The sequence below is a fragment of the Kogia breviceps genome, chromosome 7 (genome assembly GCF_026419965.1).
Source record: "Kogia breviceps isolate mKogBre1 chromosome 7, mKogBre1 haplotype 1, whole genome shotgun sequence".
Classification (NCBI taxonomy): domain Eukaryota; kingdom Metazoa; phylum Chordata; class Mammalia; order Artiodactyla; family Physeteridae; genus Kogia; species Kogia breviceps.
Genome location: NC_081316.1, coordinates 61,985,295 through 62,004,483, shown reverse-complemented (window position 1 = coordinate 62,004,483; position 19,189 = coordinate 61,985,295). Strand labels below are relative to the sequence as shown.

Genomic DNA, 19,189 nt, shown 5'->3' with positions numbered 1-19,189 from the left:
AAAGTACATTCCAGGGGATGCATCCAGTGAAATATTAGGGTTTCATGGTCAAATAAGTTGGAAAAATAGCGGGTAGATATATGAAACAGTTCTCTTTACTACAGGACTTCTCAGAGCCTTTCATAAGCCGAAATGTATCGTGAAAATTTAAGAACGTTAGTTGCCCTGTTAAATTGATTTGATGCCAAAACCGGTTTTTCCAAAGCATTTCTCTGAACTAGTGTTTCTTCAAAAATACTTTGGAAAATGCTGCTCTAAGAGGAAGTCAGTATCTCCCATTACCCAATACCAGCTTTCTCAAGGAAGACTGTCTTTTCAGATGACCAGAGTGATAGTGGTTCCTGCCCTCTGAATGAGCCCTGATCCTCACCTGTCATGAAGCACTTGATGTCCTGAGAGTTACTGATGGGGTTATTGTTTTTAAACATGTAGAGATTAAAAGGCATGATATTGCTGCTACTAAGCTGCTTCCACAACTCGTGGTCTGGGCTAGTCCAGCGACCAGCCAGCACGTCGTAATCTCGCCGGCCCATGTGGACGAGCTTGGTGAGCGGATCATAGAGGCCACCATGGTAGCCAATGATGATCTGGAAGTTGGGGTTGGTGTCCATGTAGATCTCCCCATAGGCCGTGTACAGGATCTGCTTGATCATTAAGCCCGTTCCACTGAAGACAGCAAGAGGGGTCCCGATGTTGTCACAGGCTATGTAGAACTCATCTCCGCTGCTCAGCTCCATGGCAAAGAGGTGTCCTTGCAGGTCATAGTAGAGGGATGTGATCTCAGAGCTGGAGTGGTTGTACAGGTGGGTGACCTTGGTGGGACTGGTCAGGTCTGCGTAGAAGAACTGCAGGTGGTGGCTCTGGCTGCTCTTGCTGGACACCCGCCGCCCCAGGCCATCGTAACGGTACCTGACGCTCCAGCCACCACCCCGGTTGTAGGCCTTGATGAGCAGGCCCGCTGAGTTGTACTCAAAGACATCACTGCCCCTCTGCCTCAGGAAACCGTCCTCGTCCATCCTGTACTGCACGTCGCCCAGCCTGGTGATACGGTCACGGAGGTCATACCGTAGTGGGGTGAGTCGTGCACTGCTCCCGGGGCTCAGCAAGTGCAGGTTCCCGTTGAGGTCATAGCTATATCGCCAGAGCGGTTTGTCATTGATGGAGACCGTCTGCAGCTGGCCGTCGGCGTCGTACTCATAAGAGTAGCGGGTGGTGTTGGCATAGGGTCCCACCTTCAGCTCCTTCTTAACGACTCGCCCCATGTTATCATACTGGACGGTCATCCAGTACATGAGCGAGCGGAAGATCTCGTATTGCACTTCCTTCATCCGGCCGTATGCGTCAAAGTGCTTGGTGTGGGTCATGACCGCCGTGGTGATGATCTGGTTAATGTCGTAGTAGATGACACCAAATTTCCCGAACTGCTCCGTCTTGCCCGACACATCGTCGTAGCGATAGAGGTCGATGGGTAGCGGGGTCTCATTGATCACGGCCTGCATGCTGGTCACCCGGAAGCTGTTGTCATAGTTGTAGTCAAAGCGGGCGTTGACCATGCCCTCCTCGGTGAAGCGAAAAATCTGGCGGTCGATCAGGGGCCCGATTTGACGGTAGCGGATGGTGCAGGTGAAGCCCTCGTTCTGTAGGTTGATGGTCTTCAGCATGCCGGCGGTCTCGTCATAGGTGAAGCTCACCTTGGTGGTGTCGTATAGCATCTCGGCTAGCTTGGACAGCTTGCCATACTTGTATATCACCCTGCGGCCGGTGCCCAGGTAGAAGGTGTGGAGGAGGTGCCCGTCCTCAGTGAAGTCCTGGATGACTGAGGCGTTGCCCTCGGGGGGCTGGTAGATGTTCCTGTAGTAACCCACCGAGCGGATGGTCTCCAGCGTCTGCCGGGCCACGTTGGGCATGGTCACAGAAGAGAGGCGGTCGTTCTTGTCAAACTCAAAGATGTACTGCCTCTGGCTGTGGAGGAGCAGCACCATGGACTGGAGGGGAAGGAAAACCCAGAGATGAGAAGAGGGTGCTGGGAAGGAAGGGGTGGTCTGTGAGCCCAAGACTTAAAGGAAAAGAATGAAAGGTCAAGGAAGCTGATGGTTCTCTTAAGTTATGCCCAAACCAGAGCTTTCCAACCAGTGCGCCCTAGGATATTGCAATGGGGTACAAATGTGCTAAGACAAGAATTTCTCTCTGCCCTTGACCCTGGCAGGGCCCGGGGCCTCAGAACACTCAGGCCACTTGCCTTCCTATAGTGAGCAGCCTTGTCTGTTTGCCCCTTTGTGGGGTACAAAAATGATGATTTCAGCATGGAGTTGGGAACACTGGCCTAAAGTATTTGCAGCGGCCACTCTCCTGGCTTCCTTGTCCCAGATTCCTTCTCAGATCAATCTTCCTACTCAGGCAAGAATGATTATCCTAAAACTCAGCCTGACAATGTCGACTGCCTGCTAAACAACGTCCGTTGACTCCCTACGGCCTACAGGATAAAGACTTGTCTGAGAAGGACATTTAAGGTTTTGCATAATTGTTTATGTGGTAACAGGTCATATGCTCACCCGGGGGTGGGCTGGGCTGTGATGGGAATATGGGGAAACCTGGTTTCCAATAATGGACTCATTGTGTGGCCCTGGGCAAGTTCTTTCCCTCTGGGTTGGATTTTTAAGTGTGTCGGATGACCTCCAAGGTCTCTCTTAGCACTACCACAAAATGCTGCTCTCGGAGATGCGAACACGGAACAGGGTAGGGGAGACAGATCACAGATCAAGCAGAGCCTGGGCCCTGGACACGTGAGCAGGAGCAAAACGTTAAGTAAGGATCTGGGTATCAGAACTGGGGTATGACATACAGACTGTTTCAGGAATAAGTCAGTAGATAAAAGGCCTAAAGGCATCTGGGCATCAAAGTTAGCATTTTCTCTTATTTGGGACCAACTTTTGATTTCAGGCCCTTTCTGATTCCAAGTCCCTGGGATGAACTGAATCCTGCCCTGAAGCAGAAGGGACATACTAAGGCCACACCTAGCACTTGAAGCTCAGGATTAAGCACCTCTTGCTTAATACTAATCCCCAGGCTTTTGCCTTGTTCTCTGTGACCAGATCACACCAAGAGCCCTAGACCTGGGAGCAGACCCCCTGCCTGGGTCTGGACCCGAAATCCTGCTCTGTAAGTCCAGATAGTGTTTGGGTCTAGCTCCAGCCTACAGGGTGTGACTTTCACATTCTCCTTCCCCAGGACCCCCCACTTACCACCCCATCACTATAATCCATCCATACACCACCCGCGACCCTCTGGCACGCTGATGCGGATTTTCCTGAACATTTCCTTTTGGAGACCGCATGGGTCAGATCCATCCCGCTGAGGTCAGCAGGCTGGGCCTGGCCATGGGTTGAGCCACAGTGATGGATCTTCTATATATGGCAAGGCCAGTGATGGAGGCAGACAGACACCTGCCTTCTCTAAGTACGTGTAGCTCCAGGTCTTCCCATCAGCAAAGATCCTAGATGTGATGCGACCCGCCTGATCGTATTCCATCCTCTCAGACATGATGCCCCTCTGGACGCCAGCAATGTGGCCCCCTGGGGAGTAGGTCACGTTGACACCATTCAGCCTGCTGCTAGGTGACCAGAGGCTTGGCCGTCCGGCTTGGTCATACAGGATGCGGAGGGTGAACTTGCGGTGGTCGTCATAGATCTTTTCTGTGCGTGTCACACGGTCAAAGTCCAGAGACAGGAGGTTCCGGTTGTGAACCTGGGGAAGGGGTAGGAGGAAAGAGAGAGTTAATCTAGACATTGAGAACTTGGTCTGAGAAGCTCCCGAGGAGAGGAGGCAGCACGGGTCGTGGGTGTCAACAGACAAGGGTTTGGGTCCTGGCTCTGTCCCTTGTCAGCTCTGTGAAGTTTCCTCATCTGTAAAATGGGAATAATCATGCCAAGTACATAGGGCTGATGTGAGGATAAAGACAATGCAGATGCTGGGTAAAGAGTAGCGGAAACGATTACATCATTTCCTAATATGATTCTCCTAGTGAGGATAGAAAGGCAGACCCTTCTTGACTCTCTCCTGGAAAGGGAGGGGCCTCGTGGGCCCAGCAAATCAGTGCCTGACCCCATTTATTATGTGCCAGTGTTTGCACTCGTGTTTGATACCAGGGAGACCACAGTCAGGATGGGCTCCAGGTCCCGTGGCTGGTGAATGACTGAGTCCGCATTAGACTCTCACCATTGCAACGTGCCAACATACGATGTGTGGTCCTCTGAGCAAGTCCAGCCCTTCTTAGGGCTGTGGACTCCCCGTCTCCTCTGGGGTCTCTCCTGCCCTCTGCCACCACAATTAGGGCTTCTTGGTCACCTCAGTTAGCTCCCAAGACATCTTGTTCTTCCTGGAGGCCCTGGGAGGCAGTGTATGTTTGAGCCTGGGACGACTTCTCTGGCTGGGGGTTGCCAGGAGACACTGTCCTAGGTTTTGGAACATTTTGCTCCTTCCTCTAGACTCAGGAGCCCATTGTGTGATCTCTACCTGGGCTGCTAGGTCAGCACACAATTCAGTTTCCTTTCAGAGTCAGAAATACAGGGGTCTCACAGGGGTAGCAGTAAACCAAGGTTTTTCATATTTTAGTTGAGAAATAGACTTCAGAGGCCTGTTTCTGTATTTGGATCCACCCCTTAGGGGCACCAGTTGTCCCTGAAACACTGCCAGGTATTCTGAAGCTAGAATGCTGGTTCCCTCTAAGTGGTGGTGGGCCTGATGGGGCATTTGGGCACATTTTCGGACTCTTCCATTAGTTACTGGTTAAGTTTGACAAGTAGGTAAGAAGCCCCAAGAGGAAAGCAGACGATGCAGGCCATATAATGCCAACCCACACATGTGGATTAAGGTAATGAAAGGCCCACTGGGGCCCTGTGTGGTAGAAAAGGGTTCAAGTCTAGGAATCAGGCCAGGAGTCCAGCCTCAACTCTGTGACCGACTTTTCTGTGTGACCTTGGGCCAGTGCCTTTCCCTCTCTGAGTCTCAATTTCTCCCCCTGTGAAACAGCAGGACTGTTGTGAGGACTGAAGAAACCTTAGTAAATTACCTAGTGGAGTGCTGGGCATATAGAAGGTACTTAGTTAATGGTTGCAGTTATTTCCATTAAATGACAGCAAATGATTGTGGTCATTTTCAGAGGAAGCAGAGACATGTGTGTCTCCCTCTCCTCCCCAAACAAATTCTAAAGTCTTGAAAATCAGGATTTATAATGATGGTGCTGAGAGGACTTTAGCTGTGAATGGCCTGGTTAAAATAAGGTTGCCTCCCCAGGGGTAATCAAACACAATTGCAGGAGCAAAAACAGTGTCAGTTCCCATGAAAAATCAGAGGCGTTGGAGGCTGAAGCTGTGTTCTTTGCAGAGAGGGCAGGGGAAGATGTGGGGTCTGCACCGCCAACAGTGATGGGGGCCCTTTTAAAGCATCTTTGGGAAGGTCCCTTGTGACCCCCCCAAGGTGGTACCACCAAGCCAGCTGCCCCCCTCACCTCCTGGAGGGCCCCCATTGAAGAGGATCTATACCTCTGCTGCAAAATTAATAAAATTGAATTAAGCAGCTCACTGGGGAACCACCTAATGCTTCCTGTGCTTCAGCAGTGGCGGCAATGAGATTATTTTATATCTTTCTTTCTTAGAAAAAGTTCCCAGTTGTATAAAAAATGAGCTCCATTATGGGGAGGTGCACCCGGCTAACATTCTAATTCCAAATGCCACCACTGTGGGTGGCCATTTATTTGGGGAGGACTCAGAGATGCGGCCGCCCGACTGGAGCGTCATTCATCTCAGGCTCAGAGAGGGACCAGTTAGTGCCTGGGAAACTTTTGGTCCAGTTCACATGGCAGAGAGGAAATCCTAATAGCACTAATTGCTGCTATTTATTGAGCACCTGGGGTCTTCCAGCGCTGGGCTAGGTGCTTCAAATAAATCATCTGGTTTCTGCAGAGGAATCTGAGGCTCAGAGGAGCTGCTCAAGGCTACACATGTGGCCCAGGCAGGAATAAACCCTGGTCAAACTTTCTACTTAGCTCACTGCCTCAGATGTGTATGAAGGGCTCCTGGAGAATTCACACAGGGGGCTCAGTGAGGCCATGGATGGTGTCCCACAGAGAACAAAGAAAGCCAGGCCTTCTCTGGGGAGCCAGTGGAAGGCTGTTTCCCACATTAGATAGTTGCTTGAGTTCTTGACTGTTGAGGAACACAGGAAACCTTGTTGTCTGGGCTCTAGTTGTGTGACATTGAATAAGTAACTTACTGTTTCTGTATCTGTTGTGAGAATGACACTAGGAGACAGGGTGCCTATTTCTAGTCATTACTGCCGCCCAGCTGTGTGAATCAGGAAAAATCCCTTTTCTCTCTGGACCCTGGTTATCCCATGCATGGATCAGGGGCTTAAGTGAACTTTCTTTGTGTGAAAGGGCAGGGGGCTCAAGACAGCCCCGGCCGTATTGCATGAGGATGCTTCTGTGGCTTTTAGGAGTCAGGAGTATGTGGCTAGGTCCTGTGGTACCCTGCAGCTCAGCAAGTCTCCATGGAGCACCTGTGGTCTGCAAGGAACTGTGCTAAAAGCCAGGTCTGGGTCCTCTATTTTCACTCTCCCCATTGTCTTCCTTTCTGAAGTTGGAGGGAAAAGAAGCTGGGCAATCTGGCCCTGGGGCAGAGGCCACACTATAGAGACATGGGAGTCAGGCAGAAAAAGGGCTGGTTCAGGGCATGCACACACTGCAAAGTGCTTTGAGATGCCACACTGTAGATGCCAACCCCCTGGCAGTGACAGCTATGGTGGGGTCGTTCTGCTGTCTTAGGAAAGATAACTCTGCCTGAAAGGAGAATGTGGCTTAGGTTCCAAAGAGCTAAACTGACTCTTGGTACATGTTAGCAACAGTAATAACAATAACAGTAATAAGAATAACAATAAAAGGACAACTAGAATAGGTATTACTGACCACTTATTACGTGCCAGACTCTGTATAGGGCACTCTTATGTATTATTTCTAATCATTGTAGCAGCCTGTAAATTGGTTTGAGCTTCCTCATTTTATGGATAATGAAATTGAGGCTTCACGAGATTGCGGATTTGCCCCAATTCACTCAGGGAATAATAGAAGCCGGAAGCCTGACTAACATCAAAGCCAGTGATCATTTCACTGGTACAACTGAAAAGATACACGAGCCTCTTATTGTGTGTGGTCGCTTGATTTACTTTCCCCTTTGCAGGTGAAGAAACTGAGGCCCAGGAACACTTTCGCCCCGGGACAGTTTCAAGAAGAGTCCAGTTCTCAGATACCTCCTCCTTCTTTCCCCCCTCAGGATCCAACCACCCCCAGGGGCTGAGACCCGCTGGAGGCCTTGCTCACCCGAAGCCGGCGCCCGAAGACGGTGACCTGGCCGCGAGCCTGCTCCTTGCGTTGCCGCCACTCCACCAGGTTGAGGCCGTTGTCGATGGGCAGCGTGACGTTCCGCTTGCCCACGGTGGGGTTGACGGTCCCGGCCAGCAGGTGGGGCTCCGTCTGCAGGGCCACCTCCATGCCGTTGGCCAACAGCAGCCGCAGGGAGCCGTCGGCCCCGATGTAGTAGCTGTTCCGGACCTGGTCTGAGGGAGAGAAGAGGGGTGCACTCTGCTCAGGAGGGTGCAGGACGGAGGGAGGTGTGTGTACAGCAGAGGCAGTGGTGTGGTCTTTAAATGTGTTTGTGTTTCTGACTACGGAAACAAAACACTGTCATTGAAGAAAACTAGGAAAATACATGGAGATCCATGAGTTCAATACCCAAAGGAAACCATTGTAAATATTTTGGTATATTCCTAGATTTTAGGATATTTCTGAATACATTTACAGTTAAAAATGGTTGCTTATGGAGGTTTTTTCACTGATCATTGTATTATATCGTTGAATATTTTCATAAATGTTTTTCTTAATGACTGCATGTTATTCCACTGCCTGGAAATACCAGAATTTATTTAACCAGCCCTCAAATAGATATTCTGATTATTTCCAGCTTTGCATAATTACAGGTAACACTGCACATAAATATATTTTAATCATTATGCTAAGTGAAAGAAGCCAGACTCGAAAGGCCAGATATTGTATGCATCAGTACATTTATATGAAATGTCCAGGACAGGCCAACTCACAGAGACAGAAAGTAGATTAGTGAGGGAAAGGGAGAATGGGGTGTGATTGCTAATGGGTCTAGGGTTTCTTTAGGGGGCCGATAAAAAAATTTCTGGAATTAGTGGTAATAGTTGTACAACTTTGTAAATATGCCAAAAATTTCTGAATTATACTCTTTAATAGGGTGGATGTTATAGTATGTGAATTATATCTTTATTAAAAATATACATTTTGGATAAATCAGTGTCTTCATTTGGGGTTATTTAATCAAAACAAACTCCCAAATGTAGGATTACTAGAGCACAGGGTTGAACATTTTTAAACCTCTCCCACTAGGGTAATAACACTGTTTGCAAGAAGGTGAAAAATAAGTACAATACGTATATCAATGACAGAATGCCAAATATATATGTTTTAAATTGCTGTCATATATAAATATATGTGTGTATATATCATATATGTGTATATGACAATGATTTAAAAACAGGCTTGAGTTTGAAATTTTAAATCTGATTAAAACATTTTAGTTAGGATCTTTTAGCTAATAGAACCTTCTGGAGAAAAAGTAAATTTCAGCTGTAAAATGCACACTGTGTTCTTTTCTAAAAATGGAAACATTTGAGTTTGCGCTGCAGTCACCTGCCTCTTGCCCTTCCTTGGCTGTTGCTTCTGCCTGCACTGCCCCTGTGTTTAATAAATGCTAGCCCAAGCCCTTCCTTCAAGGCTCTGCTTAAACGTCATCTCTTCCCAGAAGCTTCCCTTGTTCCTCTGGTTGGAACAAATGCCTCCCCCTCCCTTAGCCTCCTTACTGGTCTCATTAGTGGTCCTGCAGCTGAGGGGTAGGGGGGTTCACCACTCTGTGAGTGAATGAATTCTCAAATACCTAAGTGCCTACGTGAAAGGCACTATTGAACAGAGATTAAGAGCGTGGTGGACTCTGGAGCCAGGCTGTCTGGGTTCAAGTCCCAGCTCTGCAGCTCTCTTCCTGCAAGACCTTGGGCAAATTCCTTAAGCTCTCATGCCTCTGTTTCTTTATCTGTACACTGGGGATAATAATTGTACTGTTACCTCACAGGATTAAGCAGGGTAATGAAAATGAAGAGCTGAGAGCAGTACTGCACATCTAGTGCGTGTTACGTAAATGTTAGCTATTACTGGTTTCATGTGCCTGGCGCTGTGCTGGTCACTGCCACATCTATCTCTTGTCATCTCTCCTCTATCTTCACCGCCCCATTTCACACACCTGTCAGAGTGAACTTTTCTAGTACTGATCATGGTCCTTCAATAGATCCCCCTTACTTTTAGATCAGTGCTTAACAGAATGTGTTCTAGAGCCTATTTGTCTGGGTCCAAATACCCTACTCGTTGGGTGACTTTGGATAAGTTACTTAACCTCTCAATGCCTTATTATCTTCATTTGGAAAATGGAGATATTAATAATATCTCAGAAGGTTGTTGTGAGGATTAAAAAGGATGATGAATGTAAAACACTAAAAATATACTTCATACTGAGTAAGTGCTCAAAATGTTAGCTATCATTATTATTATTGCATGTGCTCAGTAAATATTTGCTGGATGGAACTAGATATATACTAGGCTATGTCAAGCAATAAGGATGTGGTTTTTGTAGGTAACCCTCACTGAATCTTCCTTGCCAGGATGGCATCAGATCAGCCTCTCTCTCTCCTACCCCCTTGCCCCCATCTTTCTCCCTTTCTTTCTCACGCACACAGAATTCTAAAATCTGCCTCAAACTTGCTATGCATTATTCACTGACAATCTGTATTTTACTTCCTTTGAATAGTGAAAAAGCCTGTGTCGATTTATCTTTTAAAGCTGCTCCTTGCTGAATCCACATATGTCCATTAATGGTTACTTTGGATGGAACAGCATCTGTCGAGGCCCGTCTCAAACGATCCCCGTTTAATGTGAGCTGTGACTTCCCAAGGCTGCTGTTCATTAGTAGCTACTTCTTATTTCTTCCCATAGTTCAGACGTAAGATGAAACCAGAAGAGCTTTTTACGAAGACTCTACTGAGGTGGCTGCAAAACTGAGGATCTAAGCCTGGTATGAAAGGAGAGCTTGGCACAGGTCCCAAAGAAGAAAAAGAGGTACCATGTTTCCTGGATTCTGAGATGTACGTTTCCTTTTCACGTTTTAATGTTTCTGAAATTGGAATGTGTCTTAAGTCCTTGTATGGATTTTGAGCAGTGTCTCTCCCCACCCCACCCCCACCTGAAAAGTTGTTATTAAATCGATGGTACATTTTAAAACTGAGGAGATGTGGCACTTCTGAGTTTTAAAAGTTGTCTAAATATTGGAAGGCCTGCATTAACTTTTGAGAAAAACGCTGAAAGTCGGCTTAGACGTATGGAGCAGAGGAGACAATTCTTAACCACAGGGAAGAAAATAGGCTTGAAGGATACAACGTCTGCATGTCATCAGCTGCACTGCTGTTCTTGGTCAGGCAGAACCCTGGCTGGTTTGGAACTGGTACCTTTTCTTGCCAATAACCCAGCCAGAGCATAAATACCTAGGGTCTGTCCCAACCCATTGCTAAAGGTGCTTGGTGGGGAAGGAATTCCAGGGCTTGATTTCTCTTTCTTTGACTGAGAACCGCTATTGTTCTTTGAGGTTTGGAAAAGGCACAGGACCACATTTGGGAAGAAAAATGGTTGTGAAAATATATGGTTATTTTCTTACGGTAAATCAAAATGCCTGTTAATTAATTAATCCAACAAGTACTTTCTAAGCAATACTATGTGCCTGGCCCATGCTGGTCACTGTATGTATATTGTGTAAAGGAATTGTCTGAGGGGAGATTGGTTCAAGATGGTGGAGTAGAAGGACGTGCTCTCACTCCCTCTTGCGAGAGCACCGGAATCACAACTAACTGCTGAACAATCATTGACAGGAGGACACTGGAAATCACCAAAAAAGATACCTCACATCCAAAGACAAAGGAGAAGCCACAATGAGACAGTAGGAGGGACGCAATCACGATAAAATCAAATCCCATAACTGCTGGGTGGGTGACTCACAAACTGGAGAATAATTATACCACAGAAGTCCACCCACTGGAGTGAAGGTTCTGAGCCCCACGTCAGGCTTCCCCAACTGTGGGTCTGGCAACGGGAGGAGGAATTCCTAGAGAATCAGACTTTGAAGGCTAGCGGGATTTGATTGCAGGACATTGACAGGACTGGGGGAAACAGTGACTCCACTCCTGGAGGGCACACACAAAGTAGTGTGCACATCGGGACCCAGGGGAAGGAGCAGTGACCCCATGGGAGACTGAACCAGACCTACCTGCTAGCGTTGGAGGGTCTCCTGCAGAGGCAGTGGGTGGCTGTGTCTCACCATGGGGACAAGCACAATGGCAACAGAAGTTCTGGGGAGCACTCCTTGGTGTGAGCCCTCCCAGAGTCTGCCATTAGCCCCACCAAAGAGCCTGTAGGCTCCAGTGTTGGGTCACCTCAGGCCAAACAGCCAACAGAGAGGGAACCCAGCCCCACCCCTAAGCAGTCAAGCGGATTAAAGTTTTACTGAGCTCTGCCCACCAGAGCAGCAGTCAGCTCTACCCACCACCAGTCCCTCCCATCAGGAAACTTGCACAAGCCTCTTAGATAGCCTCATCCCCCAGAGGGCAGACAGCAGAAGCAAGAACTACAATCCTGCAGCCTGTGGAATAAAAACCACATTCACAGAAAGATAGACAAGATGAAAAGGCAAAGGGCTATGTACCAGATGAAGGAACAAGATAAAACCCCAGAAAAACAACTAAATGAAGTGGAGATAGGCAACCTTCCAGAAAATGAATTCAGAATAATGATAGTGAAGATAATCCAGGACCTCAGAAAAAGAATGGAGGCAAAGATAGAGAAGATGTAAGAAATGTTTAACAAAGACCTAGAAGAATTAAAGAACAAACAAACAGAGATGAACAATACAATAACTGAAATGAAAAATACACTAGAAGGAATCAATAGCAGAATAACTGAGGCAGAAAAATGGATAAATGACCTGGAAGAGAGAATGGTGGAATGAACTGCTGCAGAACAGAATAAAGAAAAAAGAATGAAAAGAAATGAAGACAGCCTAAGAGACCTCTGGGACAACATTAAACACAACAACATTCACATTATAGGGGTCCCAGAAGGAGGAGAGAGAGAAAGGACCCGAGACAATATTTGAAGAGATTATAGTCGAAAACTTCCCTGACATGGGAAAGGAAATAGCCACCCAAGTCCAGGAAGCACAGAGAGTCCCATACAGGATAAACCCAAGGAGAAACTCGCCGAGACACACAGTAACCAAATTGGCAAAAATTAAGGACAAAAAAAAGTTATTGACAGCAGCAAGGAGAAAACGACAAATAACATACAAGGGAACTCCCATAAGGTTAACAGCTGATTTCTCAGCAGAAACTCTACAAGCAAGAAGGGAGTGGCATGACATACTTAAAGTGAAGAAAGGAAAAAACCTACAACCAAGATTACTCTACCTGGCAAGGATCTCATTCAGATTCGATGGAGAAATCAAACGCTTTACAGACAAACAAAAGCTAAAAGAATTCAGCACCACCAAACCAGCTCTACAACAAATGCTAAAGGAACTTCTCTAAGTGGGAAACACAAGAGAAGAAAAGGACCTACAAAAACAAACCCCAAACAATTAAGAAAACGGTAATAGGAACATACATATCGATAATTAACTTAAACGTGAATGGATTAAATGCTCCAACCAAAAGACATAAGCTCGCTGAAGGGATACAAAAACAAGACCCATATATATGCTGTCTACAAGGGACCCAGTTCAGACCTAGGAACACATACAGACTGAAAGTAGGGGATGGAAAAAGATATTCCATGCAAATGGAAATCAAAAGAAAGCTGTAGTAGCAATACTCATATCAGATAAAATAGACGTTAAAATAAACAATGTTACAAGAGACAAGGAAGGACACTACATAATGATCAAGGGATCAATCCAAGAGGAAGATATAACAATTATAAATATATGCACCCAACATAGGAGCACCTCAATATGTAAGGCAATGGCTAACAGCTCTAAAAGAGGAAATCAACAGTAACACAGTAATAGAGGGAGACTTTAACACCTCACTTACACCAATGGACAGATCATCCAAACAGAAAATTAATAAGTAAAAACAAGCTTTAAATGACACAATAGACCAGATAGATTTAATTGATATTTATAGGACATTCCATCCAAAAACAGCAGATTACACTTTCTTCTCAAGTGTGCACGGAACATTCTCCAAGATAGATCACATCTTGGGTCACAAATCAAGCCTCGGTAAATTTAAGAAAATGGAAATCATATCAAGCATCTTTTCTGACCACAATGCTATGAGATTAGAAATCAATTACAGGGAAAAAAACCATAAAAAACAAAAACACATGGAGGCTAAACAATACATTACTAAATAACCAAGAGATCACTGAAGAAATCAAAGAGGAAATTAAAAAAATACCTAGAGACAAATGAAAATGAAAACACGACGATCCAAAACCTATGCGATGCAGCAAAAGGAGTTCTAAGAGGGAAGTTTATAGCAATGAATCCTACCTCAAGAAACAACAGGGCTTCCCCGGTGGCGCAGTGGTTGAGAGTCCGCCTGCTGATGCAGGGGACTTGGGTTCGTGCCCTGGTCCAGGAAGATCCCACATGCCGTGGAGTGGCTGGGCCCATAAGCTGTGGCCGTTGAGCCTGCGTGTCGGGAGCCTGTGCTCCGCAACGGGAGAGGCCACAACAGTGAGAGGCCCACATACCGCAAAAGAAAAAAAAAGAAGAAACAACAAACATCTCAAATAAACAATCTAACCTTACACCTAAAGGAACCAGAGAAAGAAGAACAAACAAAACCCAAAATTAGTAGAAGGAAAGAAATCATAAAGATCACAGCAGAAATAAATGAAATAGAAACAAAGAAAACAACAGCAAAGATCAATAAAACTAAAAGCTGGTTCTTTGAGAAGATAAACAAAATTGATTAACCATTAGCCAGACTCATCAAGAAAAAGAGGGAGGGGACTCAAATCAATAAAATTAGAAATGAGGGCTTCCCTGGTGGTGCAGTGGTTGAGAATCTGCCTGCCGACGCAGGGGACACGGGTTCGTGCCCCGGTCTGGGAAGATCCCACATGCCGCGGAGCGGCTGGGCCCGTGAGCCATGGCCGCTGAGCCTGCGCGTCCGGAGCCTGCGCTCCGCAATGGGAGAGGCCACAACAGTGAGAGGCCCGCGTACCACAAAAAAAAAAAAAAAAAAAAAAAATTAGAAATGAAAAAGGAGAAGTTACAACAGACACTGCAGAAATACAAAGCATCCTAAGAGACTACTACAAGCAACTCTATGCCAATAAAATGGACAACCTGGAAGAAATGGAGAAATTCTTAGAAAGGTATAACCTTCCAAGACTGAACCAGGAAGAAATAGAAAATATGAACAGACAAATCACAAGTAATGAAATTGAAACTGTGATTAAAAATCTTTCAACAAAAAAAAGTCCAGGACCAGATGGCTTCACAGGTGAATTCTATCAAACATTTAGAGAAGAGCTACCCATCCTTCTCAAACTCTTCCAAAAAACTGCAGAGGAAGGATCACTCCCAAACTCATTCTATGAGGCCACCATCACCCTGATACCACACCAGACAGAGAAACTACAAAAAAAGAAAATTACAGACCAATATCACTCATGAATACACATGCAAAAATCCCCAACAAAATACCAGCAAACAGAATCCAACAGCACGTTAAAAGGATCCTATACCATGATCAAGTGTGATTTATACCAGGGATGCAAGGATTCTTCAATATACGCAAATCAATCACTATGATACATCATAATAACAAATTGAAGAAGTAAAACCATATGATCATGTCAGCAGATGCAGAAAAAGCTTTTGACAAAATTCAACACCCATTTATGATAAAAACTCTCCAGAAAGTGGGCATAGAGGGGGACCTACCTCAACATAATAAAGGCCATATACGACAAACCCACAGCAAACATCATTCTCAATGGTGAAGAACTGAAAGCATTTCCTCTAAGATCAGGAAAAAGACAAGGATGTCCACTCTCACCACTATTATTCAACATAGTTTTGGAAGTCCTAGCCACAGCAATCAGAGAAGAAAAAGAAATAAAAGGAATACAAATTGGAAAAAAAGAAGTAAAAATGTCACTGCAAATGACATGATACTATACATAGAGAATCCTAAAGACGCCACCAGAAAACTACTAGAGCTAATCAATGAATTTGGTAAAGCTGCAGGATACAAAATTAATGCACAGAAATCTCTTGTATTCCTATACACTAATGATGAAAAATCCGAAAGAGAAATTAAAGAAACACTCCCATTTACCACTGCAACAAAAAGAATAAAATACCTAGGAATAAACCTACCTAGGGAGACAAAAGATGTGTAGGCAGAAAACTATAAGGCACTGATGAAAGAAATTAAAGATGATACAAACAGATGGAAAGATATACAATGTTCTTGGATTGGAAGAATCAATATTGTGAAAATGACTATATTACCCAAAGCAATCTACAGATTCAATGCAATCCCTATCAAATTACCAATGGCATTTTTTATAGAACTAGAACAGAAAATCTTAAAATTTGTATGGAGACACAAAAGACCCCAAATAGCCAAAGCAGTCTTGAGGGAAGAAAACACAGCTGGAGGAATCAGACTCCCTGACGTCAGACTGTACTACAAAGCTACAGTAATCAAGACAATATGGTACTGGCACAAAAACAGAAATATAGATCAATGGAACAAGATAGAAAGTCCAGAGATAAACCCATGCACCTATGGTCAACTAATCTATGACAAAGGAGTCAAGGATATACAATGGAGAAAAGACAGTCTCTTCAATAAGTGGTGCTGGGAAACTGGACAGCTACATGTAAAAGAATGATATTAGAACACTCCCTAACACCATACATAAAAATAAACTCAAAATGGATTAGAGACCTAAATGTAGGACTGGACACTATAAAACTCTTAGAGGAAAACAAAGGAAGGATACTCTCTGACATAAATCACAGCAAGATCTTTTTTGATCTGCCTCCTAGGGTAATGGAAATAAAAACAAAAATAAACGAAGGCGACCTAATGAAACTTAAAAGTTTTTGCACAGCAAAGGAAACTACAAACAATACGAAAAGACAACCCTCAGAATGGGAGAAATTATTTGCAAATGAATCAACGGACAAAGGATTAATTTCCAAAATATATAAACAGCTCATGAAGCTCAATATTAAAAAAACAACCCAATACAAAAGTGGGCAGAAGACCTAAACAGACATTTCTCCAAAGAAGACATACAGATGGCCAAGAAGCACATGAAAATCTGCTCAATATCACTAATTATTAGAGAAATGCAAATCAAAACTACAATGAGGTACCACCTCACACCAGTTAGAATGGGCATCATCAGAAAATCTACAAACAACAAATGCTGGAGAGGATGTGGAGAAAACGGAACCCTCTTGCACTGTTGGTGGGAATCTAAATGGATACAGCCACTATGGAGAACAGTATGGAAGTTCCTTAAAAAACTAAAAAAAAAAAAAAAACAAAAAAACAAAAAAAACAAAAAACTAAAAATAGAATTACCATATGACCCAGCAATCTCACTACTGGGCATATACCCAGAGAAAACCATAACTCAAAAAGACACATGCACCCCAATGTTCATTGCAGCACTATTTACAATAGCCAGGACATGGGAGCAACCTAAATGCCCATCGACAAATGGATAAAGAAGATGTGGTACATATGTACAATGGACTATTATTCAGCCATAAAAAAGGAACATAATTGGGTCATTTGTAGAGACGTGGATGGATGCAGAGACTGTCTTACAGAGTGAAGTAAGTCAGAAAGAGAAAAACAAATATTGTATATTAACACATATATGTGGAACCTAGAAAAATGGTACAGATGAACTAGTTTGCAGGGCAGAAATAGAGACACAGATGTAGAGAACGTATGGATACCAAGGGGGAAAAGTGGCAGGGGGGTGGGGGGTGTGGTGTGATGAATTGGGAGATTGGGATTGACATGTCTACACTAATATGTATAAAATGGATAACTAATAAGAACATGTTATATAAAAAAATAAATAAAATAAAATTCCAAAAAAAATTGGAAATTGAGAGTAAAAAAAAGAAATTGAGCAACCCTAGGAAGCAGGAATTGTAATTCAGCCCCATTTCCCCGACCCAGAAACTGAGGATCGGAGAAGAGTGACTCCACCCAATTCACACAGGTTGGAGCTGGTACAGCAGGCATGGGGGTCCCAGTGTGTCTGTCCGACAACTGCTGCTCTTTGCACTGCCCTGCACCATTCAACATGGCTTCAACTTGCTTTCTTTTCCCAGAGTAGAAACTTGAGGGCCATGGTGATGGGGTGGCAGAATTAGGACTAGAATTTGGGACTCTGACTCCCAGGCCAAGGCTGTTTTTACTACTTTGTGTCAAAGCTTTTGGGAGTATGAAAAGCTATCTGGAGGCTGGGGAAAAACATCAAGCAAGGCTTTCCCTAGTGATGGCTTCTTTTTTCTCATGCTTACTAAGTCCAACAAAGCTGCAAGCTCCACTCTGGGTCACCAGGACCCATGAGAACAACTGAGGCAGACAGTTCACAGCGAGGTTTCATCCTTGTGATTTATCTGAAGCTAAAAGATCAACTCATATCAGGGATTATTTGATGGACACAGAGAAGGGTCTCTTCTCTATAGAATCCTAGGAGAGTAACAAAGAGCTCTCACCTGAGATTCAGGGAGGCCTTCTCCACGCCCAAATCCCTTTCATAATTAGATGTAATTATTCTTGTCCTTTGTCATCTGCACCAGAGTGAGAGTCAGTCTTTAATCCGGGAGCCATTAGAATGGCAGAATAGCGAGGTCACCTGGATTAGCAGCTAATGGATTCTCTACCCTTTGTTCTGCTGATAATGGAATGAGACAATGAAATATTACTCTGAAGCTTGAGGGAGAGGATTTACAGGGCTCAGGCTGGTGTGTTTTGCAAATTATGTGGCAATACAGAGAGAAACCAGTTGTTATGCTTTCCTGTTCTTGGGCAGCTGCAGTAGCAGCTTGTTTCTTGTGTCATCCTCTTTCAAAGGGGTCTCCCCACCCCATGGTCTCCAAGATCCCAACCCCCCACCTGGCTTACCTTGCAGCAGTGTATAGAAGGCACCTGAGGCAGACAGGTTGGTGGTTATGGTGACATCATCCTTGCTGGATGTCTCTACCTGGACATACACTGAGCTGTCTGTATCACTTCGGAAACTGCTCACCTGGCCAGTAGGGAAGGTCACATTGGTCAGGCGCCCAAAGCTGTCGTACCTGAAAACCAAGGGGTGGCTCTGAGTAACAGAAATATAATTGTGCCATTGCTGGAACTTGGCATGTTCTACCTTATGCCATGGTTTTGCATGTTCTGCTTTTCTTTCTGGTCAGATACATTTCCACGTCTCCTGCATCTCCTTGGATACCATTCCACCCGCTGATATTCAACTGTAGGCAAACAACTTACCTCTCTGAATCTTCCTTTCCTAATTCCGTAGAGTGGAGATGATAACACCTGCCCTATCCACCGCCCAGGATTCCTGTGAGCAACATGTGGAAGTGCCCTGTCACTATGTCACCCACGAAGGGTGAAATGATGGTGCCCATATGGGACGGATGACCCGGAGTCTTAGAGCTGGGCGACTCCCAGAGGCGAGCAGTCAAACTGATTGCTTGAATACTGGCTCAACCACTGCCCCCCTCCGCCCCCAAGAACTGTAGGTTTCTCTGAACAGCACCGGAGAGAACGCTAATGCTAATCCAGGAAGCTACAGATCCTGGGAAAAGGGGACTTTGAATTCCAACCAGGATTCTGCTGCCACATAAGCAGGCTAGACAGATGGGCTCTAGCAACCCCTTCACATCTGGCACCAAGCAGCTATGTATCTGTGGCGCTCAAAACTCACAGCTTCACTCTGGTGTGGTCTTTCTGAAGCATCATA

The 19,189-nt window shown here is 45.1% G+C and overlaps 1 protein-coding gene across 10 annotated transcripts in view; it reads right to left on the bottom strand.

Annotated features, from left to right (window-relative positions):
• The window catches only part of TENM4 (teneurin transmembrane protein 4), a 748,739-nt gene that overhangs the window by 10,155 nt on the left and 719,395 nt on the right, over positions 1–19,189 (bottom strand). For all 10 annotated transcript variants that reach the window (XM_067038410.1, XM_067038412.1, XM_067038413.1 and 7 more), the window contains 4 exons: positions 18,352–18,524; positions 7,373–7,608; positions 3,448–3,744; positions 371–1,985 (listed from right to left, as the gene is read on the bottom strand). In XM_067038410.1, the coding sequence (XP_066894511.1) occupies positions 371–1,985; positions 3,448–3,744; positions 7,373–7,608; positions 18,352–18,524 (2,321 nt within the window). The remainder of the gene's footprint in view (positions 1–370; positions 1,986–3,447; positions 3,745–7,372; positions 7,609–18,351; positions 18,525–19,189) is intronic.